We start from the raw sequence: 25522 nt of genomic DNA on the forward strand, positions 1-25522 counted from the left end.
TTGTTACTCTGAATATTAGTTTGAACGTAAAATTATTTATAATAGGATTACGTTTATTGTGGCTCAGAACATTATTTGGTAGTTTGAACGTAAAGGACAGTAAAGGTTATGGATTTAATATAGTTTTTATTTACGAAAATGGTATCTTGACGGTTTCTTCTATTTCGCAAAAAGTTAGAAAACCTAAGTTAAAATTACATAATGTCTTTTATTGTTAAACTGCAGGGAGTATACATTTTACAATGAGAACAGATGATTACACACACCTTATACTCAGCAAGATATAAATGAATGTAAAATAATTTTCGCTTAACATTCCAAACAAGACTTCAAGACTACGTTTAAGTTCTTCAGGTAGCCTTCAAAATGTTCTTTGTATCCAGAAATTACAAGTAAGTATACGTTATAGCTTGGCGCGTGTGTGCGCGTGTGCATGTGTATGAAACAATTTTAAATATGAATATAATGTGGTAGATTCTGAACAAGCTTACCTTTAAATACCCATGTCCTCCGCAAGCCTCGCGGCACTGTTGCGCGGCGGCGAGCACCGTCCATGTAAGTAGGGGCTTGCTGCACGACACCATCGCGTGGATCTCTGATACTGCCTCACTCTGGAATAAAACAATATGCTTTAATAATACAGTACAAAAAGAGTAGCAAGTATAAAAATTCCACTTTTTTTTGCTGGCCGGCACTTTGAAAAACGGCCCAAAATGGATTATCTCCTTTGCAAAAACTAAGATTAGCCCTTCAAATAACTTAGGAGAACGTAACTTTGATGCGTGATGATATAGCCTATAACCTTCCTCGATAAATGGGCTATCTAACACTGAAAGAATTTTTCAAATCGGACCAGTAGTTCCTGAGATTAACGCGTTCAAACAAACAAACAAACAAACTCTTCAGCTTTATAATATTAGTATAGATTTAAAGATAAAAAGCTGGCGTATAATATAATGGTACTTACCAAATTGTCAACTTTCATGCCACCGTTTGACTTTTCTACAATATTGAGGTAGACCCCCGTGAAATTCTCTAAGTACATTTTGAATACTACTGCCGCTGCCACATAGCCGAATAGGCGCCATTGCTGAAAATAAACAAACACATTATTAAAAGATAAAAAGAGACCGTGATTGTCCCACTACTGGGCAAATGTCAAGTTGGGCAAGGCAAGTCTCGTCCCTGACGAGATAGGCATTAGGCCTTAAGGCTACCACGCTGGCCGTGCGGGACCTACTAAATGGACATAGCGAGCATTTATAACTTGTATAATAGGCAAAAAAACATTATTTCGTTCAGTAACCGAGTACCGACCGACAGTTTAGTAGCAGTTCTAGACTAACCCTCTTATTCATAAACACACTATAAACCTATTTTAGTTAAAACCTACATTTCGCTAAGGAGTGAAAAAAAACAAAACTCTTTATAAGCCTTATATAACTTCATATATTTTTATGAATGAGAGGGTAACACTATAAAAAAGATAGGTACTACACATTATAGTGAATTTTATTTTTTTGTTATAACTTACATGTAACTGGTATTCAATGAGGGCTATCTCGTTGTCTCTGTCGCCGAACTGCTTGCGAGTGGCGGCGTATCGGATCGCGATGGCCACCGCGCTCGCTATGGAGTGGCAGCTCTCCTGCATTATACCGATACGACCTGGAACATAGTATAATATGAGTAAAGTATATTGTCAATTTGTTATCTTACTACATTTATGAGAGATGAAGTAAAATAATTATAAATAATGCGGGTTGGGCTCATGAAAATAAATTCATCTTCCATAGAAAGTACAAAAAGGATGCGATTTAGGGTTATTTACCGCATGCCGTTGATAACCCGCTGCCTTAGCAAATAATAATATTCATTCGCACAAATAAAATTCAATAAGTATGTATATTTTAAGTAAACGATATTACTGGTTCTTTACACATGGTTAATTTTTAAATAATAAACGTAGATAAATTCATACTGTTCCTCTATTATTTTTAAGGTATAAATAAAATACTATTATATTTACTACTGGGTGATTCTTCTTTTGTAAATACGACATATCAACTTAAATTACAATCTTACCAGCTGATAAATTCTCGAGTGCCGCCCCTAATATCCTGGAAGGGTCTGAGAAGGAGGACTCGTAGACCCCGTCCTCTGTGACGTCAGCTGTTCTGTTCAGCAAGTTTTCGCGAGGTATCCTGTACTGGTTGAACATTATGAACCTGGGACAAGGAGAAAATTAACTTTTTACATTTACATACATTTGCATTTTACATTTCCTTAGGTTTAAAAAAATCGATAAGTGTTTATGTATTGTATACTATTTTATCATTAGTTGCTTGCTATACACCAATGATGAATAATAAATAATAAACTTCTTTAGGTATTAGGAAACTACAAGTATTATTTTATTTACGTTTCACGAAATGTAAGTTTGTGGGTGTAGCAAAAATAAGCATCAACCCCAATGTGAGCATTGTGTGATATAAATATATCTAAATAATAATTATATTGATTACAGACATAAAACAATGTATTCGCGTAAACTTATCACTATATTTACAAACAAATAACTGATTCATAATGGAACCTCCGAGATGTATGTATTGACATACAAAAGGTTATCAATATTCATAATATTGTTACAAAAGATATATGTTTCTATGCAAAATAATTACAATACATTTTTGTTACAATGCGGATTTTCCTGTTACTTTTTGTTTTTGCATTTAAAGGTATGGTTTTAGAGGAAAATTTTGATTTTGCAACAAAATAGAATAACATAATGTCGTGGAATAAATAACACAAACTCGCGAAAGGGAAAAGTTTGCTAAAATAGAAAACTATTCATAAGGATTTTTGATAAATTTAGTGACATCTAACGTATGAAAAAAAAAAATCAAAATTCTATCCATCTTTAAAGAGGAGGTGAAACCACTACTAGTTATGTATAGTTATCTTGATTAATACCAACTGGGACCTTCTTTTATCAATAAAATATTGTGCGTCCTAGCGACAAGAAATAGCATTGTAAACTTTTATTCTAAAAGACCTATTATATATTTTATGTATCACATATGTTTGACAAATAAATAAATAATTTGATCAGTTCAAATTGCACTAAACGGTAATCCATCCATAGGAAAACCGCGTCAGATGTTTAAACCACAGATTTTTTTCCGATCGGTGAGCGCAATTGCCAAGAAAATACAAATGTAAACTCTTCACAAATCTGTTTGCTTTCTACACTTATCAGAGAATAATTTCAGTATAACTACAAGTTTATGAATTAATTAATTGAAACACGTAAGTACGATAATGTGATAATCTTTTCGAGGTCAGTGGCACCTTACAATTACATCAATGAATCATACATTCTTAGTAACATTTATGAGACATCGTAAAGACAGATTCCCAGTAATAATATCTACGCAATTATAATTCATCTTTATCGCAGTATTAATAGATCATTTTTCTATTACCCAGTTAATAAGTATTTATTATTTCCGTGTGATAGTAACTATTAGATAGATGTCATAGATTTATTATCATAATAAAGACGTTATCAGTGGTGTAATAGTCAACTATCCACTGAATTGAACTATAAGAAATAGTAATACAAGACCTATGAAGACTGCAATCTTTTGAAATATTTTTTTTTTTTAACTCATTTCTGTTCCACTGCTGAGCAAGGGTCTCCTCCCAAACGAGGGAAGGGCCTTGAGTGCACCACGCTGGCCACCGTTAGAGCAAGTAATAGTTATTTCTAATACACACATAACTTCTCATTGGTGTGTAGTCTCGGGTTCGAACCATCGACCACTTGCGTGAGAGGTGCCAACTTATACCAAGCTACCGCTGGTTGACTAATGTAAATAAATTTCATAGTTAAAATTTAACCTCGTTATATTTTTCTTATATGAACAAGGCAAAAAAGACGTTTGGAAGGACCGTAGCAAGTGGCTTTTTAGTTTTTTCATAATACCTTATCTCTATTCCCACGACATTCTATCAAATGAAGCTAAGTAATGAAAATAAACTTGAACATTTTCGACGTAGGAAAATCTATAAAACATTCGATATCACACAATTAATCAGACAGAATGACAAATCACTTTATAAATGTCTATTAGTTTTATCACAAAATTAATGATCGCAATAGGATGTAATAGAATTTGTCATAAATTATGATAAATACGAATATTTAGTTTTTATGGTCTTTATGAATAAAATATTATGTAAAATTGATTTACAAATTTTCATCATTATTCATCACTTACTATTCGTTAAAATAATTTTTGCGTGAATCGTAAGTCCTATGTATCCTAGTTAAAGTCACCTGCTCAAACGTATTACTTCTTATTAACTCAACTTATTTAGGTACTTTAAAATTTCCCAAAATAATACATCGTTTTCTAAAACAAGAGAGTTTTTTTTCAATAAGTACGACGATTATTCAGTAAGTAAGTAATTTTCACAGAAAAACGGATTTGTGATCTCGCCAACTGTAAAGAGCAGATCTGACTTGCTTCCACGTAGGAGACCCTTATTTCACAATCATATTACTACACTTTCATTCACATCTTTCCATCCATATCTCACATTAGCTATCTCCCTCTTTTAAAACTATCTCACTCGCACAATCATCTGATCACAGTCACAGTGACATAACGCCAGTTATAACATAACTGATAACGGTACAAAAATGCCGGCTGATAAGGAAAGCCTTGATATCATTAACCTATAATTTGGCGATAGCGTTTTATTTCTAATATTGTTATGTAATGGCAACGTTATGTGATATTTTGTATTATTATGTAATAATGAATTGTAAAGAAAATTTGGTAATGAAAATTTTTACGATATAGGAATAAAATGATATAAGTATACACTTAGCTTAATAGCCAGAAGACTTAGAAACAGCCTAACTTATAAGTGAATCCGGGCCCTATTATTCTTAAGAGGCAATGATTATAGCAACTTGTAATATAATTTTCGAGATTTATAATTGAGTATCAGTATTCTCGAGTTACTAGTTCAAAGGCAAAGCTTTCCTACTTTTATTATAATCTTAATAAAGTAATAACATAAAAGTGTAATTACTAAAAAGATTCATATTATTTTTTGTGGACAAATTATATTTCTTACTCAATTATTCTTGGGGGTTTGACGAAAACATAAGATTTTCTTTTGACATAATCATGTTTTGATGAAAAAGTAATTTTGTAATATTTTTCTTTCCGTATTACTGTTATGTTTGCAATAAGAAAATTGTAAGAGGGCTTTACTGAAAGATGAAATAAAGTACCTCATTATGTTTAAGACATTAGAAACATATTATTTTTAAATTACTGTATGGTGGCATGAGCCATGCACCAGGAGCACATTCGTAACACATGGACATATGACAAGATGTATGGACATAAATCAAGCAAGGGAAATTTGTAAGGATCGTACCAAGTGGTGGTTTTCGATCTCTACATACCCACATAAGAAAAAGGCGTGATACTATGTATGTGTGTATGTTTTTACCGACGACTTTTATTTGTATCTGCGCTGTGTAATAGAAACAACATTATGGTTGGGTAAAAGTAAATTCAACTTTTTCAGACTAAATAACTCGAACTTAATATTTAGAGTAAACTGAATACACGTCACAAGATTTTTAACAAGATATTTGTCCCCCACATTTCTAAACGTAACAGACTGCGTCAAACATTACAAGAGGTTTAGTGATGACAACATTTATATAATATTACAAATATTATGAATATATAAGTAGGCACTTGAGTCAATAGTTTAAACTCTACCAAGTACTAGATATTCCCTACAAAAAACAAAAATACAAGTGATTGTAACTCTTATTTTGGTGTAGTTAAGGTCCAAAGTCCAACGTACAATATTTTTGCATTTACCAGAACGCATTACTCATAAGTTTCGAGTTAACTGATAAGAGATTACGCATGAATAGGTGTCGTATTCTTTATCATATACTAGTTAGAGATATGGAAGAAAATGTAGTATGTATGCAGAACATAAGAATTATTTTGCAGTACATGTGGAGCGCCAAAATATGCATGGTTTGCATTGACCAGTTTAATGTTAACTATATTATCATAAAAAATAGCCTACTAGCTTACTAGACCCTTAATAATTATAATAAGTAAACGAGGGATTCCGAAAAATAAATAAATTCCACGAGTCAATGATTAAAATATAGAGTGTTATTGAGGCCCAACACAAGCCTTCATGTCATAAGGAATTAAGTTTTAGCACAGAATAAGTAATAATACTACCGTAGTTTTAGTTAGTTTATTCAAAATTGATTTGTTTTTAGTATCTTCGCCGCGCCTACGCTGGTTTCTATTAGACCTATGACCGCCACTGGTCAATGGTCTTAAGTGTGATTTGGAGACCCTGTATCAGAAAGTCCGTAGGCCAGTCAGCGGAGCCATAACTGAATAGTCTTATACCACCCAGAGTATAAAAGCAAGAATAATTTCCCACCTTTTAAAAAAATACTGTTTGAATGAAGTAATTTTATCAGCAAATTAATTAATATTTCGTTACTCTTTGACCTAATTGTTCGAAGATCAATTAGTAATTTACAAGTTTAAAGTACTGACAGACATGTCACTATAATTGCACTCATTTAAATATAATAGTATCAATTTGTCATTGAGCCGTAAAAAGGAATGTAATTAACGTAATGACGTCAGTAAAGTTTATGTACTAAAAATAAAGCGGGGTTAAAATACTTTATAAAAATCGTCGTAGGTAATAACATTATCGCGCTGTACCCAAAATTGTAGGCAGAGGTCTTTGAAGTATACCTACGTTTCGCTATTATAAACCATGTAATAGTGTGCAAGCTTTTATTGCCATAAACTGGGCACGTTAGCCAACTCCGGGTTACTGTTGACAAATATTCTAATACCTCGGCAGTCGTAAATACTACTGACCAGACTAGGGATTGCAATCCGGTCCACCGGATCCGGTGTTTGTATTTGAAATATTTTCGTTGAGTGAGATAATAATTAGTATGCTCTCCTCTAGTATGTAGGTACTTACAGATAATTACATTAATAACTGAGACTGATTATTTGAATACTTAGAATTATTATATCTTAATTTCATTAGCTCAGAAAAGACGAATGAATACTTTTCATTTTTAACCATAAATGATTAGTAGTTATTCGTCTTTTCTGAGCTAATGAAATTAAGATATAATAATTCTAAGTATTCAAATAATCAGTCTCAGTTATTAATGTAATTATCTGTAAGTACCTACATACTAGAGGAGAGCATACTAATTATTATCTCACTCAACGAAAATATTTCAAATACAAACACCGGATCCGGTAGACCGGATTGCAATCCCTAGATCAGACTACAGAGGCAGCATTTAAAAAAAAAAATAAGATATTCATAATGATAAATATAACAAGGTCTTTTTAAAATATCTCATAAATCACTTATAATTTGCCCATAATTAAGTTCAAGTATAATCGCATGATTTATTGTCAGTAAGTAATTATTACTTTAAAGATCGCGAATTGATTTGAGTGGTTTAATGGATAACTGGAATTTGTACGTCATAGTAATCAATATTAAATATGACACAGTCAAGTCTAATATTGTCTGTAATATAAGTAATTATTTTAAAATATCGCATTTATATACGACGCCTTTTTCCTCAGGTATAGGCAGACCCAAGAACGCCAATACTACGATCTCTGCAATGCACAAACTTCCTTTGCCTCATTCACATCCATACATCTTTACAGGACCGCCGGTTACGAGTACTACGCACATTATATACTCGATTCTAGTACTATAACTTCATTTTAAAGTAAAATTTTAGAATTGCTAAATTGCAGCTAAATTCGTTCAGTAGTTTTCGCGTGAAAGTGTAACAAACATACATCCATTAGCACAAACTATCACAACTCTTAATATACAAAGTTAATTTATAAAACATTCTAATGTATTCTGTATGTGTCACGAATGTTTACTTAATAATAAGGTTAGACAATGTCAAATTACGTATTTATTCTTTATGTATAAGTAATTTATTCAATAGCATTGTTGTTCTACAAGTGTGACACGTTAGGGGAATACCTTATATACTTATCGGTAGAATGGAGACAAGTATTAGTTATTATTACTATGTATTCAATATAGAGCATTTCTCTGATGATTCGGTTCTTCCCATGAGAACAAGCACTTACTAACCCCCGGTTTCTGAGGTACATTTATTCGATAGCTAAAACTCATATAAAAAAACGTTATTGAATAGATAAACTACCGCTAAATCGAAAACCGGCTACCTATCGAGAAATATTGTATGAAAATCTGATCTGCGCCTCTAGCGGACACCGAAGCAACTATTTTTCAGTACATTTTAAATATCCAAGTCTCGATACTCCGTAACAGACTTTAGAGATTCGCGGTGCTATGCCGGTATTGGGTGGAAGTGACATAACATTGTTTGATTATTCAGAGCTTACACGTCTATTTTGAAGACTGGGGGTGTATAAGGAATCTGTCAAAACATCAAAGATAGCATGAAATGATGTATGGAAAATTGTCCCTTATTTATTTTTTATGCATATATAGAGAATATAAGTACATAGTATCAACATAGCCAATCTCTTTTTCTTAATAAGTGAAGGTAAGATAAAGATAAAATAAATTTATTATAATAAAATGGTTTCTCTTGTCAATCGCATTCACAGCAAAAGCATAGTAGTGGTGTACAAACGCATAATGCAAGTAGAATATAAGCAAATTGGACAAAACTGGGACGACATATTACTTAGCGTTGATTGACGTCAATGCTCTATTTGAGTCAGCACATCAATACTTCTTAGTAACAAAACAAAATATCAATAACAGGAAAAATAAAACATTGCGATTACTTCAAAAAGCCCATCCTACTACAGACAATGCTTCTTTAACAAATATGTACATGAAACTAAAATACTGAGATTTCGAGTGGAATTTAGTAAGTTAGTGGCAAACGGTATGTAAAAGCTATATACATATGTTCTTTTTAACCGAACTTTCATCGGTAATTTACTAGTGTTGTGCATTTTTATTATATTACTAGCCGACTGGTCCGACTTCGTACGGGTATAGAATAATTTTATTCCGTTCATTCTATTCTCATGAGCTTGTGATCCCATCGATCCCATACTAACGTTGTCCCGACAGTTAGATTAGTTGTTGAAAAGTTATGAGCGTACATACCTATATATTTCGTTGAATAATTTTTATTTATATACATAGTTTTTAGGTCTCAGTGTTTGATTCAGTCCATCATATAAACCAATTGTAATTGAACAGATGTTTAAGTTACATAAACACATTATTTATAAAACGCACGTGACAAAAATAATCAAAGTGTCGTGTAATTTTAAGTCCTCTAAAGATTAAATAAATATTTTAATTATTATAGATAATTAGATACTAATACAGCTGTGATTTAAATATTATTTGTGAAACCAAATTAGTTGGTTATTCATAAATAATAATTGTAATTCGATTTCCGTCATCGATACTATCGTATGTATCGATATAACTCTTATCGATAGATAGTATCGTTATCGCGGATAGCGGTTATATTATGAATAGATTATTGTACTACAGATAGTAATGATATTGAAATGCATGAGTAAATACGATATGCATACTTTGCAACGAATAGGCCTGATTTTATTCGCACATATTTCTAGGTACCTTAATATTCGCACGTATATTTTTCTTCTAATGTTGAATGTACGTATACGCCCGTACACGTTCATTTCTTTTGACAATATTTGCAACGAACACTCAACTTTTCGACGCATATCAGACTTATCTTTCATTTAAGTTACAATTTTATGTCTTCTATATTTTTTTCTATCACTACCATACAAGTTTAAGACTGATACAAGGAGTGATTTTTTATTTCTGCTTCAGTATTCGATCATGGTTGACACTTTTGCTTATTTATAAATCAAGTTACTGCAGTTTGTTCATTGCTAAACATTAATCATCTTGGCATCTATCATCTCTTGAGATTAAGACTTGTATTTAATCGTTATATCATTACAACTAAGCTAGCTATGAGAACTGAACTTTCAAATTTAGTTAAAGATGCTAAGAAAATGTCACTCACCCATTATCAATTCCATTAACTCCAATCTTCTCCCCCATATCTCCTACGATGAGTCCAGGATATGTCTCCAACGTCTCGGGATTCCTGATGGGCACCACGAACCCATGCAGACCATGGTTCGTTCCGTCTGGAGTGATTAGCTGTGCAAACAGCAGTGTATGTGTACATGTCCTACCTGAAAGCAGAAGAAAAACTTAGGAGGAATAGAAAACTATAATCCAATAATAATTTAGTTTTTTTTTAAACCTATGACTGTCCCACTGCTGAGCAAGGGTCTCCTCCCAAACGAGGGCGGGATTAGGCGTTGGATTTCGAAAATGTCTCATGTTATATTAATTGGAAATATATGAAACATGTGTTCTTTTAGAAATTCAAATAGAAATCATTCAATTTGGTCAAAAATAGGGTCGCGGTTGTTACGCCCGCATAAGCTTTTTAAGCCACGAACGAATATCCTTAGTTACAAATATTTATCTGTCTGAATCGTTTTCAATACATGGACGTGGGCCAATAGTGATGATGTTACAAAGAGCTTGGAATAATTTTGTGAGTAGGTATTAATGGAATGTGTGTATGGGTGCAATTATCGAAACTCAAAAAAGAAAATGAAATTACTAATAAATTAACAAAAACCATGACCTATGCACCTTTTTATTGAGTAGGTATTTTGATTTGCATCAAATTAATTTTAATTAACGTAACAATAGCATGCAAACAAAACAATACATAATTATAATTTGAGTAATTTATTGAATACAATAACAGTATTAAAATTATGATCTTTCTTTCAAAAGTCATGGTCTCAAGTTCGTAAACCTACTACTAATGGGAGGGCAACTGTTGCAAAAGGAATGGATTAAATTCATACTAATGAAATGTATAAAAGACTTGCTTCCCGCCCGTGGCTCTGCCCGCTTTGAGCTTTACCCCCTTCGGTTGGGGGAGGGGGATCAAAAATCCTCTTTTAGAGCTCGTCTACACTTCCTAAGGAATCTTCATACCAAATATCAACTTTTACCCTTTTTAGTTTCGGGTGTACGTCGTACATCAGTTGATAACGGAAGAGTTTTATAAAATACTAGCTGACCCGCGCAACTTCGCTTGCGTCACCTAAGAGAATGGGTCAAAATTTTCCCCGTTTTTGTAACATTTTTCGTTGCTACTCCGCTCCTTATGACCGTAGCGTGATGTTTTATAGCCTATAGCATTCCTCAATAAATGGGCTATCTAACACTGAAAGAATTTTCAAATCGGACCAGTAGTTCCTGAGATTAGCGCCTTCAAACAAACAAACAAACAAACAAACAAACAAACAAACAAACAAACAATCAAACAAACAAACAAACTCTTCAGCTTTATTATATTAGTATAGATTGTTTTTTTTTCTTGTATGTTGTCTTACAGTTCCCAACCTGCACTTGGCCAGCGTGGTGAACTTAAGGCCAAACCCCTCCCTCATTACGGGAGGAGACCCTTGCCCAGCAGTGAGACATTAATGGGCTACATTTTATTTTATTTTTGTATACTTTGACGTCTAAACTACTAAACCGATATCGATACAGTTCCCAAAATAACGGGAGCTCATGCAAAGATATCCCCAAAGAACCTAGTACCATTGAAGTGCTATTAGTATCATTAGAGTGATGACGTCATACCACGAGGACCGGTCACATAAGCCTACTTGAATTAATCGCAGTTAGTTCTCAGCCTATCGTGATACATGCAATCGATAACTACACGTGATTTGTTTTTGAATAGCTAATATGTTTATTAGTAAAAAATGTTTATAATTATAACCCTAATATCTAATTAGAGTCGATTTTATTACGTTTGTCTACTTATATAATGTATTATTTTATAAATGCAACCAAGAAGAGAAACTGCCCTGCTGCCCTTACTCCTGAGGCGTTGATGAGATTTACATACAAAATTCCTCGAAAGCTAGCCAATTGACGATAGTTGATAGTGGTAGAGAACCGCGCTGCAGTTAAACTTTACGATGATCAGGAGAACTCAAGATTAAATACCGGAGAGGGAGTAAGTTCGAACGTTAAAACCAGGCACATTAGCCTAGCGATTGATACACACATAAATTTATCAAAACAAAGTAATTGTCACACAAAGTTTTACCTAGATTACCAACCCAGCATTTAGCGGCTTCGAAGTCGGGCGTGTGTATGACGAACTGCTTGTGCTGCGGGTCGTACGTAGCCGTCGTACGCATGAGGCGGGCGTCTGAACCGTGCGCTATTTCTGTTAGCGCGAAACTTGCTAGTGTCTGGAAGAAAACACGAGTATTTAGTTCATATATCACATATTAGTGAGTAGTTTAATGAAATAGGAGGTGGTCCTCGAAAACTGAAGGGAATAAACTGCAGAGTTATCCCAGTAAATAATTTGTAGGCGGGGCCAAAATCTTATAGAAAATTAAGTGATATAGCAGTTAACTAAAGTGTGGATTTTTTACTCTGTTACGGTTATTTTATAAAATCTATTATCAGATATAGATACGTGATAACTTTTAAATTTTACTGTGTTTTACATTTAGAGCTATTTATGATATTGAAGTTGAATGTTTGAAATGTTTGTTCAGTGGGAATTGAACCCACCAGAAGCAGAGCAATTGTAAAGAGGTTAGGTCTAATGTATTAAACTCCAGCGAAAATTAATTGACAGAAACCATTCTGCCTGAGGTCTTGGCCATCAAGAAGCATATTAAAAATACCACATATTACAAGTTTTGTTATCTACTCGTTTGATTAAATAGCCGTAAATAGTATTTTTTATTACATATCAAGTATTTTTCCGCACAATAAAAAGTATTGCCACTAAATTGTGCAATACGTATATTAAATTGAAAATCGATTATAATTCGTTAAGGTCCGTTAATTTCTTACTAATGGCGGCCCATTTAAAAAACAGTGATAAGAGAATTTCTTTAATGCAGTTATTTTCTTTACTATGGATATTTTACATTTGAAAATATTAGCATGAAGGTCAATATTTTATATACATGTACCTACAGTCGCAAGCACATAATGTGCTTAAATCCTTTAGGTGTCGGATAAAGCATCTTTACTCAAAACAAACATATTGTTTCGCGATATAAGTAGAACAAAGCTAGTTGCTGTACACTATTTTTTTTATTAAAGTGTTCAACACGGTGTAATTTGCAAATAAGTTATGTTAAAATTGTAGACCTGCTAAAGGTATAACACGAATAATATAATTAACCATTTTTATTGAAAATATTCTACAAATTTCAAGGCATATATATTTGTGCACATAACTGTACAAGTGTACACACTACCATATGCGCGGGCGCAGTTATGTGTGTGTGCGTATGAATAGCCATTAACGCCCTCTATCAAAACAATGCGAATGTTTTATCTTAACGCGTTTATGCACAGTAATATTTTAATGACACGGAAATAAATATTTTTGTATTTTTATAAGGTTCTTACGATAAAGCCTATTTTATAATCACGCTATAAGTAGACAACCAATAGACTTCATGCATAGCTACTAAAAATAATACTACAATCTATAAATATAATAAAACAGTAAAAATGGCGTGTCTGTACCTTTAATATAGTTTCATAACAATCAACGATCACTTAAGAACAGTAAGACGTAATTAAGAAAAAAGAATAAAAACATTGTTTCAATATGTTAGGCTATAACAGCTAAACTGTTTAATCGATTGAAGAGCCAATTTGCAGATTTTTTTATATATTTCTAGCTAACTAAGAGTATAAGTTAGGACGAAATAAATACATTTTAGCAACATAACAAGTATCAATAGGAAGTGACGTCATAGTGCGAGACCTTGCCAAAATACATATGAGATAATGATTTGCAACTAGTGGGTGGTTTAAATGCGAGTTGACACGTACTTTATTCATATGTTATAAGCATTTTATTGTAAACCTATTTAGTGTAAGAATACTAAATATTAGTTGCACTTTAAGTCTTACAACCTTAGCGCAAGAATTTCCGAGCAAAACTGCCTATCTGAGAAAATGAACCTCAGTGGCACATTCATGTGTCGGTAGTGTACCCGACCGAGGTCTCGGGATCAATTCCCGGGTCAAACAAAGTACTATTCTTACCAGTCCTTTCTAATTTATAATTTTCCCTACACACTCGACAATATACTACTTACTAGAGAAAAAACTAACGATAAAAGTAGAATTAATCTATAGTTTCAAATAATGAATACATTTAGCGGCATTTTTTTTTTATGATGTATAGCTATTGAATAGATAAACTACCGTTAAATGTACCTCAGAAACCGGGGGTAAGAGACGTCAAGAATGTCATCGAAATAGATTCCTCATTTTCAGGATCCACAAATGATCTAAGAGGAAAAGAGACACAAGACACTAAAATGTTAACCCACTTACCTCTCTATTTACAAAAGTAGCTTCATAGAACTTAAGATGTCTCTCCGTGCCGAGGGACAGCAGGGCATTTGAGAACAGATATATGCCGATAGCCATCTTCACGGACACGCTAGGGTTCAGCGACTGCACCGCCTCGTTGATCGTCATTATCGATCTGGTCTGAATATAAAAACTTATTGTTAATATCCATACTAATATTATAATTGCGAAAGTAACACTGTCTGTCTGTCTGTTACTCAATCACGTCTAAACTACTGAACCAATTTGCATTAAATTTGGTATGGAAATATTTTGATACTCGAGAAAGGACATAGGCTACCTTTTACCAACAAAAATCAGCTGTCAATTGTAGCTCGATTCACTACTACTATCGACTACCAACGATTAAAGTACAAAAATTTGTATGAAAATCTGATCAGCTGCGCCTCTAATGAGCGTCGTAGGAACTAGTTTGGCAGTACATTTTAAATGTCAAACTTTTGATACTCGACGGTACCGTCTTTTAGTGAGCATTCGTATTTTAGTTGGCAACCGAAGTTAGAGGATACGAAATTGTAATTTGACACTCGTTGGCCACTACGAGAAAGTGATTATCATTTTCAATGTCAACTGAGATACGTGATCAAGCCGCTGGTCTCCACACAAACACCTATTGTTAATATGTGAATATTTATATCTGATGTTGATATGCATGTACTTGTCGCTATAGCATTGTTTTCAAAATTATGCCTGTATTTTTAAAATAGGATTAATGTTTTTTTTGCGTTATTTTACGAGGAAATTAAGGAACTCTGCATTTTATTGCTTTAATAATGATTTCAATTAGTCGTATATGGCGTGGGAATCGATGAACAATACGAATGGCAGACATAAATTACAACCAGGATCAAAATAAATCGTAATATTTATTTATGGGTCATAAACCTGGGTTATTCGTAGCTCCAAAAATTTCCATGATTTTGTTTTTGATGTCTTTACAAATCGCGACGGGTCAAAAATCCATACTAATATTATAAATGCGAAGATAACTCAGTCTGTATCACGCCTAAACTACTGAACCAATTTGCATGAAAGGAAATCATCCAGGCTCCATACATCTTTGGGCCTTTTTTCAAAGTACCGGCCGGCCAGCAAAAACAAAGTGGCATATATCGATAGAGCTAGCCATTTGAAGCAATAGTTAATCTGGCACGAAACCGGTAGGATCGCTATGAACTGAGTTACTTATACAGGTTTGAAGATTCATAATATTCAAACATTTATTCATTTCTGAAAGTGCTGTGAAACATAAAATAATGATTGATTTTGCTAGAATTAACTATCTTAAGCAATTTTCATTGTGAAGCGACCACTCTGAAGTTGATTTAAGGTCGTAAGCACACGTATCAACTCGGAAACGGGTCGTCACCGTATAAACTCGAGCTCATCAGTATTTTTTGTATGTAATTCCCTACTGTAACACACTTATCGGAATCGTTATGTGATCGCCCCGGCTCACGACGATGGGAGTGGTGCGTATGCGCATTATGCATACACCAGCACCCAAGGAGGAGTGCGGGGCTATGTGCAAATTCCGTTAGAAGGGCGGGCATACCCACTAAACCGCAACATATGTCCTCATAACAAGGGCCCTAATCATATTTGCCAGAACTTCCATCTGAGCCACAACCTTTACAAAGGAGACGTGTAGATGGCAGCGAGCAACATAAACTATCTAAAATAGAAAACGTCAAACCGCGACGTCTAACTTCTGGCAAAATGGTAAATGCTACGTCGAGAAAGGATTGCAAAAATTGTTATAAAAATAAAAAAAGAATAAACACTACTACTGAATGTAAAAATTGCCCAGATTCTCCTGCAATGTGCATTGATTGTTTTTTTGAATTACATGATTGTTTTGCTAAGTAATAAATGTATTTTCTTGTTTAGATTTTTTGTACTTTGTATTGTTTTTGATTATAGAGACTGATTATTTATTAAAGTATAAATATTATTATTTGTGTTTTTTTTTATAACTTTTAATTTTTTTTCTAATTTACATATCACGCTATATCGGCCATATGGATTACGTATGGCCAATCAAGCAATATCGCGAGACAAATAGCGTACTGAGGGAGAGACCTATACTCAGCATGAAAAACTGCCCAATCAAATAGTTTTAAACAATTCGCTTGTTTTAAGCATCAGAAAATGATTTGTCGAATGTTACATCTTCGTTTGATATTCAGTTCGTCATAAAAATGCACCGCAATTTTGTTTGCAACATGTCAGGGCTACTGTGAACGATCGATTGGGCCGAATAGACTAAAACCATCAGCTACTCTGCAATTTACATAATGCATTATTCTAATATTGATTTTCAGAACTCTAATGCTAGCCTACAAATCAAGGCTGAAGGCTATACACATATTATATAAACTTTGGACAAGCACTGTATAAAAACTTTAAACCTAATTGTCGTGATGTCCATTTTTTGTATGTAAAAGTTGTAGGGACACGAAAGCAATTATGAAAACAGGAGTTGTCTTTTTCAAAACAAGGTGACAAATTAAAATCAAGTGAATGGGTAAAACTATGTATTTGTTTGCGCATACGGTTCTCTTGGAAGCGGCGTCCACAAATATTTGTTGAAATCGATTGCCTAGAGAGTAGGCAAGATCAAAAACCCATCTCACTCAGACGGGAAGGTGCAAGACGTACAATAATAAAAATTACAGTACTATAATTATAATATAGAAACAGGTACATGCAGAAGAACTTGTCTGCAATATGTTGCCTCAATGTCTCGTAACATCTTAAGAATGTTAAGAAAAATGTGTACGTATTTGATAACTGATAACGATACTAAAGTAAATATACTATACTAGTGAGTCACTGTTTTAATGTTTTTTAAAAATTGTTTACTGTTCTACCGATAAAGAATATCCCATATTTCCATGCTTAGTTTTGTAAAACGCTGACAAATAAAAGTAATACCCGGAAAATTTAATTCTTATAAGTATGTTTGTTTCTTTCTTCCTCCAATCAGCTTTAAACTAAACTGTAACGCGATTTTCTGCATTTATGCTACCGAAAAATTCGTACCGAGTTTGACATTAATAAAAAAATGTTGCCATAGAATGCGCTGATCAATTCAACACACAAAAATAATACATATTATTGATCTACAGCAGCAGCAGGAAACCGCCTTCTCTGAATTCGTTTAAGTAATATCTCCTATGGTCAGTTTTAGTATAAATGCTCAAATCAACTGTTAAACATATATGTTAACTGTTCAAGTTATTTGAAACATGCAGTTTGAATTACGTAATAACATAATTCCGCAATGAAATCATGACTTTACAAACATTTAATCTAGAGCTGCAGGATTTGAGGATTTTATGACTCGCTATATTTTTCCTTTTTTGCCAAGTTTATTACGTCTCACGGACTTTGATTCTTAGACTTTTTCATTTTAACAAGACCGATTTTTATTTTGATACTCCTGTTTGTGAGAGGAACATATAGCCTTGGTATAAAAAAAATTAAGTCGTCTTGCGACCATGGCGAAACGTCAAGAAATCCAAGGTAAACGCAAGTTCGCGTTAATTCCCGTATAATAAAGGCTGTGAGAAGCCGCGAACACCAAAAGAGAATTGAGCTTTGAGAAGCGCGTATTGTAAACCCTTTCGAATTAAAATTCTCTGTCTGGCAAATGAAAGGTAAACACGAAAAGAACGGCAAATTTATTTAAAAAAAAACATGTTTTTAATAGACCTTTTCTTGGTTCTTATTTCACGTGCCAACCTATGTTAGAGAATAATGAAGATTTGTTCAACTAACCCTTATACTATAACTTGAGTTGACCATTTCCTTGGTGTGGAATTTGTACTCGTTAATTTTCTTCACCTGTAGCTGGGTGATTCGTTTCTGTTCCTCTACGCTAGGGGTCACTGTGTTGTGTGCGAATAGGGGGTCCTTCTCCAACGCGTGCCATATTTTGTACTGAAACAAACATACAGATATAAATACCGTCCGATATTCAGGTACATCTTAATTTTATTAAAACTGTACAACCACGCGGAAGTCGGTGACCGGGGCTATCACGTTCCTCAGTTTACAACTATTTGAAAGCTACTATGCTGTACATTGTTTTCTTTTTTGGATTATAGTGATTAACACGTTACGTCAAAGCAGCAATGCATTGCATAGTAGCTAACACTTTGACGTACATTAGTTGCCAACTGAGCTTATGATATCCCCGCAGGAGCGTTGAGACAGTAAACTTAAAGAACCATTTCGATTCGGGAATGCACTGAAACGTCTTCGTAACGGGTGCAATCGCGAAAGCTGCTCAACCAAGTTCAACGATAATTTGGATAAACCAAAAAAGATAGGGATTAGGGAGAAATCAGAACTCGTTTCCGAACGTTCTTCTAACTATAAAATTTATTAAACGCATAGTGGAGCGTTTCACTGTCTCAATCAGTCAGTAAGTAAGAACAATTGGGCTCTTGGGCTACTTGCTATGTGACCTCATAAGTAGTAGGTAGGTTAGTGGATTTTTTTTTCCGTTTCAATGCAGTCCTTTATTAAAATTTTCGCTGTTATAATACACACATATTTTCTCCATAATATTTCCAAATCATCTAACATCAAACTGGAAGGAATCGTCGAATCACAATAAGTGGTTAATACGTATAGATTGATGCGCTCATCCCCACATAATCTCGTTAAGTCGTTCACGAGCGTTCTAGCGATGCTGTGAATGATTCACTCAAGTACCACCCACATTACGATAATGGGATTAGATTTGAATGACTAAGGAACCATTTCCGATAGGCCAAATTGATAGATATCAGGCTTTAAGATACGCTCGAAACTTTTCAGATCTGCTGATTACCGGTTTTTGCGATTGAAATGTTTGGAATTTTGCAGTTTTTTTTTTATCTATTATATCAGAAACGTATATCAGAAATGGGATCGTATGCCTGTCTGGAACAGCTTGATGGGTAAACCACTAAACCGATTACGATTTGCATAAAGATAGGTAAAGTACCGGCGAAGAAAGGGATTTAAGCTTGTACTTTTACACGAGCGCAGCGTGCAGATCAAAAAGTTTATTGGACTCTTAGATACTTTATAGGCCAACATTTTACTAAGCGTCAAAATTGTACGCACCCAGTTTTATAGATTCAGTTCCCATTTGCGACATTACGGAATCTTACGAGCAAGTGACTGTGAAAGAAGTCTAGAACCTTACTAGCCTACTTCTGACCACTCGAGTCTTAAAAAATGTACTCAAAGATACAAACCGTATAGTATTCCCAGTATAGCATCATATAAATAAACATTACGGTAGAACGGCAATCACATGATTACAATCACATGATTATATAAACAATTGCAAGATTTCCTTGAGTTACAGACCTACGTAATCCGTACAGTGCCAGATAAATTTATTTTATTGAATATCGTCCTTAACTTTTGACATAAAAACTACGATCAAGACTGTTTGATCCTACTACTATATTGCTATCTCTTTTTATTGGTAAACTGTGTCGGACCTCTCACTCTAGGAAGTACAGCAACTTTATCAAAGGCTTTAGTCTCTCTCTTCCTGGCTATGCGTCCCATATGTAGTGTGTAATATGGGTCAGGCTTCCTTACACTCTGTTTTTTACTGCAGTTGAAATTTTACCATAGGTTGTATACAGTAGATAAATAATCTTGAGACTTGTTTAACGAATTGAAGCCGATATTTATTTCATTGTTTTATCCATACACCAAAGTAATAGGTACATTCCTTAGTTAAGGAGCAAATAACTAGCATATTCTTATACAATACAGATCATTATGGCTTGGGCACATTCGTTAATTCGGTTGGAATGCACCCACTAGACAAGCGAAAAACGACTCTAATGCAAAGAAGTAAGGTTGATTACAGGATAAAATGTGTATTTAATTTAATAACCGCGAGTTATGTATTAGGAATGACAGGATATAATATCCAGCTCCGAAAATTACAAACGAGATAAGAATAGACAAGTAGTAAGGCCAATAAAGGGTCTCTTCACATACGGATAAGACTAGCACTCAGTCATATATCAATGTCTTTGGCTGTACCTGACTATAAAGTAAATATATTTTTTAAAGCCTAAATTTTTTAACAGTGTAATCACTACTCGAAATTATTTATTTCCTATGTTAAGTAAAAAAAATGACTTGTACTATTTCTTCCTTGAAGGAATTGCTAAGTCTCAAGCCTATTCATGAATAGCACAGTGAACTCAAGGCCTTATCCCCACCCTGACTACAGGAGAAATCCCTTGCAGCAGTAGGACAGTACTGGATTTATTTTATAGAGTCCATAGAATACGAAAAATATATAATGCATATTAAAATAAGAATAATTTAAAGTTATTACCACTAACTAGAATCACTGCGATGTTGCTTTTCCTTATATCATAAAATAAGCTAATCAAAAGAAACAACTCTTAAGGAATAATCAATCTGACGCCATACATAACTTTAGAGGAAAATGTTTAAAGAACTGTACAGCATCGTCAAGCTTATTACATCATTGGACTTCCTACTCCGTCATAGAAGAGGATAATATGGTAAAATAGTAGTTGTTTTAAAGGGATTTCAGTAAGGAACATAAACAACGATACTCAACATCTAAGGAAAACATATTTCCTAAAGGGTTTTACACATTCTTAGGGGATTCCACTAGAGTCAAGTGAGGTCAGTTTTATCAATTTCTATCCTGCTATGAATGAAAATAAGTCTGAAACATATTTTTTGTTTAAAAATGCACTTCCATCAATTCCTCTTTTTAGTGCACTACAGTAAAATACATCTATAAAAGTGTATTACAGTCTATTATGATGAGCCTAAGATATACTATTTCAATTATTATAAGTATTATAAGAATATGATGTGAGCTGCACAAACAGTCTTATAGACTGTATTGACTCCTAAAATGCTTTTATCCTGGAAAATCTCTTTCCATGGATGAAGTTGCTTCGAAGCTAGTGTCCATTAACTTAAACATTATGACAATAAATTTTACAGCATCAATGCCAAAGCAGGTTACACAGTTGAGATAAACTTGGCCTAGATTTTTTAGGGAAAGTTTTAACATTGTTGTAAGAAGTAAACAAAGTCAGTGTAATGCTTGCAGGACAAAATGTGAGGCAAAGAAATATAACATGATCTAGACTTTTTATGAGGGATCTAGTTGTGAATTCTGGGAGAAAACATGGACCAACAATATAAGAAGGGCTGATACCATTGTATATGGGACAAATAACCAGATATAGTTTTTTTAAAACATACTTGGTGATACTAAACTGTCTGCATCAGGGTCAGTCTGGATGGGATGAGGAAAATGGATGGACATAATTAATTTTAATAAAAATATAATATAAGCTTTAAAGACAGTGGTAGATTATAATCATAAGTCAACTAATTTTATGAAGAGCTTGTACCAAAGAGTAAAGTAAGTAGTATACAATATGTGATGAATAAAAAAAATAATATTTTCAAGGAAACATAAGACTTGTTATTTTATTCATTCTCAATACTGTTAAAACTGGAATAATTACAGGTTCTCAAAGAATTCCATCATATAATTTTTATTAATGATTCAGTGTTTTTTGATAACTACTTGGTCAGCTATGGTAGAATTGAATAATTTGATAATAAAACAAAACAGCAATAAAATTATGAAGAACATTAATGAAAAATTAAACATAACAATTTATGACACTATGTAATATCAATCCAGTAAATGAGTCATGTTTTCGGGCCACAAATTACCAATAAAAAGTGCAATAATTCATAGCATATTATGTGACCATATTTATCAATTGCGGTAATCAATTTCTAAAGGTAAGTTAGATGCAATACACTTTAACAAAAGTGTTATGAGTCTATATGTATCAGAGTATAAATGTACATTCCTCAGTGATGGACGTATGAATGCAGTATAATGTCCGCATAATTAATTTATGCAATAGTTCTATTCAACCGATGTGATCCTCTCATTAAAAACTTGGGCACATACTTCACCAAACCAAACAACCTTGACTTTATGTGATAAAAAATCATATTAGCATATCTATTTCAACTATATTACATAAAATACATGAATATATTATTGTTGTATCAGTTACTTGTCACACCACTTCCTAAAATAAACTGTACTATTTCATAATAGGGGAGTAATTGATTGTAATTGTCATATAAAAAAGTTGAATGATCTACTCATGTGATAATTAATAATGGGCGGATATAAATAGTGGGAGCTTCATACTGGCCGGTTGTAATTAAAAGAACCCATAAACAAAAACTAGAGTGTTCTAAAATCATCTTAAATTAAAACTACTTCAGTTCTTTTTATAACTAGACGAATAAAAATTGGCGCGAGATTTTTTCCGTTGCACATTATAATATTGTGCAATATTTTTATGAATTGAAACTTCACGTTTGCTAACTTACCTTAAGTTTCAGCAGTTCTATATCACCTTCCAAGGCCAATTTAAGGCGTTTCCAATCGAAAGATGAGCTTTTTCTATATACATCCAGAGGCCCGCTCGGGAGATCGGGAACGAAACTCAAGTCTTCCATACTAAAACACAATATCACATTATAATTCAAACTTCTTACACTAATAATGGTTATGAGCGCGCACCAATTTTATAACACCGGATGACTAAACGATACAGGGACATTTCAAATTCCCTCGTAGACATAAATTCAAGGTCTACGGCGAACCGTGAAGTATGAACTAGTCGGGCGTGCTCTGATTCTAGCCAACTCTCACCTTGACTATGAATGGGGGAGTCAAAGAAACTTGTAAAAAACGTAAAGGCGTCCGTTTCCTAGGTGTTACAAACGAGACTGATAATTTCCGTGGAGGTTTTAAAGAGGGAAAGCGTCTGATAACGCGAATGCGGCGCACGCTGTTTTATTGGGCGCACCGCTCACACACGTCACGTCACATCGGATGATTATTGTTGCTGTCACTGTCAAATATATGTCAGTATCAAATGACATTATTGCAATTATTATTAATTCTGCATTTTTGTGAATAATAGGCATGAGCTTTAAAATAATATGTACTCAATACTTAGTTAATGTATTTGCTTAAATACTTGTAAATACCGTAAATTTAATATTTAATTTATTGTAAATTTTATTAGACAGATTTCCGATGTTTTTCGTTTTTGTCAGTTAATGATGTAAAAAATACATAGGGCCCCTATATGGATAGATATAGCAACTGCTACGGTTTCACATGGCATGAAATCAGAGAAAATCAAATTATATTTAACATAGGCATAATCTTAATTTCAAAAGGACCTTACTTTGAAGGTTTAGGATATTTTCTCATAAAAATCATTAAAATGTTTTGCTCATAATTCAAAAACAAATACAACAACTTATTTCCAAAGAATTAGCAACAAGAAATATCTAAAATGAAGATTTTATTGAAAACATTTATAGAATTAATTGGTGCTGCCACCTAGTGAAGCCAATAATAACAATGTAATCGTACCGAAAGCTACATCATGCTCAGGAGTCGTTCACGGTGCATGAATCTCGAGATGTACACGACACAACAAGAGATGGCAGCACCAGTAACTGGCATAATTAATGAAATGAGTGAGTGAGATAGACATATATTGCCGTGTCGGACAGGAAAGAGACAAAGATAGTAACTCACACATACGTTAATGTCACTACATAGATATTTTAAGTTACAGACGCATAAACAAGAAAAGAGAAGTTGTAAAACAACAAACTGTGTTCGCTGCTTTTCTATCAGATGTAAAATGGACGGGCGGTCGTGTCGTTGCGCGCTCGCGAACTCCGCGTGTTCGTTGTAATATCGATGTTTATTGTTTTATATTTTGACGTGAAAACGAATATTGTTTACGCGATTGTACGACTACTTCGGTGTTCGGTTGCCGAAGGAGATTGTGTTTAGTGCATGTGTTTTTTGTATGACGTTAGCGCTCACTTCACTTGCAGTGATTTCGCTGATAGCTCACTCACCGGTGGGTGCGCGCGTGATAAACTACGTGTTCAGTACGAAAAAAGGCGATTAATCGTCTAGTGTGGGTGTTTTACAGTAGCATCATGCTGTGTACGGTGACATAGTGAACGTTGAATAGACCCTGACCTCTGGCAATCATGTCTGGGCGATCGGATTGCAGGAAATTTGCACCAAACATCTTCAACAAGAGCAAATGCACTAATTGCTTCCGACAGAAAGAGGAGCATAGTGCTGAAGCTTTGGAATCTAATCGGGTAAGTGTGACTATCACCTGAATCTCTCGAATACAAGTTCGAAACGCCGTTTATTTCTAATCAACAAGACGAAATATTTGCGTGTAGGTGTGTTCGTATTCTAACGTAGCGTACAGTACATGTGTGCGTAGGCCGAGCACTCTTCAGGTGTTGATCTAACGGATTTCATCGAGTTATTAAAATGGTATTGAGTATTAGTACCTACATCATACACGAACGCACATAAAATATATTTGAGACTTTTAAAAGTGGACTTTACCTCTAGGTTTACTTGTTTTATTAATGTTTACGACCTAGTCAAACGTGCCATAAATTGGGTTAGTAGGTAGGTAAAATCTAATCTTTGGCGGCATATCTGTCCACCCAGTTCAATCATAATCTTCGCGCACGTAATATTATTTGAAAAAAGGTTTAACGTAACTTTTTTTCATAATACTTTTGTAACAACACAATCGAGGACATAAACTGAAAATATCAGAATAACAATAAAAAAACGAATGTCATTATGTACCTTTACCGAAGCGGGAAAATTACTTTTCTTTTGTAAATAATTGACTGGTTATAATATGTAGTTATTGCATGATTATATTCTTATTTATAAAGTTTCTTAGATATTTAATGTCCTCAACACTAATCGAGTTGCGAGATA

The 25522-nt window shown here is 33.8% G+C and overlaps 2 protein-coding genes across 3 annotated transcripts in view; one reads left to right on the plus strand and one right to left on the minus strand.

The window, feature by feature from the left end:
- Positions 1-23555, minus strand: part of LOC142972606 (peroxisomal acyl-coenzyme A oxidase 3) — a 29467-nt gene extending 5912 nt beyond the window's left edge. The window contains exons 1-10 of the mRNA XM_076113863.1: positions 23384-23555; positions 23059-23188; positions 18397-18558; positions 14575-14733; positions 12299-12446; positions 10169-10343; positions 2086-2228; positions 1535-1668; positions 968-1090; positions 492-611 (exon numbers count right to left, since the gene is read on the minus strand). Of these exons, the coding sequence (XP_075969978.1) occupies positions 492-611; positions 968-1090; positions 1535-1668; positions 2086-2228; positions 10169-10343; positions 12299-12446; positions 14575-14733; positions 18397-18558; positions 23059-23187 (1293 nt within the window). The 5' untranslated portion in view covers position 23188; positions 23384-23555. The remainder of the gene's footprint in view (positions 1-491; positions 612-967; positions 1091-1534; positions 1669-2085; positions 2229-10168; positions 10344-12298; positions 12447-14574; positions 14734-18396; positions 18559-23058; positions 23189-23383) is intronic.
- Positions 23556-24362: 807 nt separating this feature from the next.
- osp (myosin phosphatase Rho interacting protein outspread) overlaps positions 24363-25522 on the plus strand; it is a 271454-nt gene continuing 270294 nt past the window's right edge. For both annotated transcript variants that reach the window (XM_076113864.1, XM_076113865.1), the window contains exon 1: positions 24363-24873. In XM_076113864.1, the coding sequence (XP_075969979.1) occupies positions 24757-24873 (117 nt within the window). In that variant the 5' untranslated portion in view covers positions 24363-24756. The remainder of the gene's footprint in view (positions 24874-25522) is intronic.

This window comes from Anticarsia gemmatalis, chromosome 4, assembly GCF_050436995.1.
Source record: "Anticarsia gemmatalis isolate Benzon Research Colony breed Stoneville strain chromosome 4, ilAntGemm2 primary, whole genome shotgun sequence".
In the NCBI taxonomy this organism is placed as follows: domain Eukaryota; kingdom Metazoa; phylum Arthropoda; class Insecta; order Lepidoptera; family Erebidae; genus Anticarsia; species Anticarsia gemmatalis.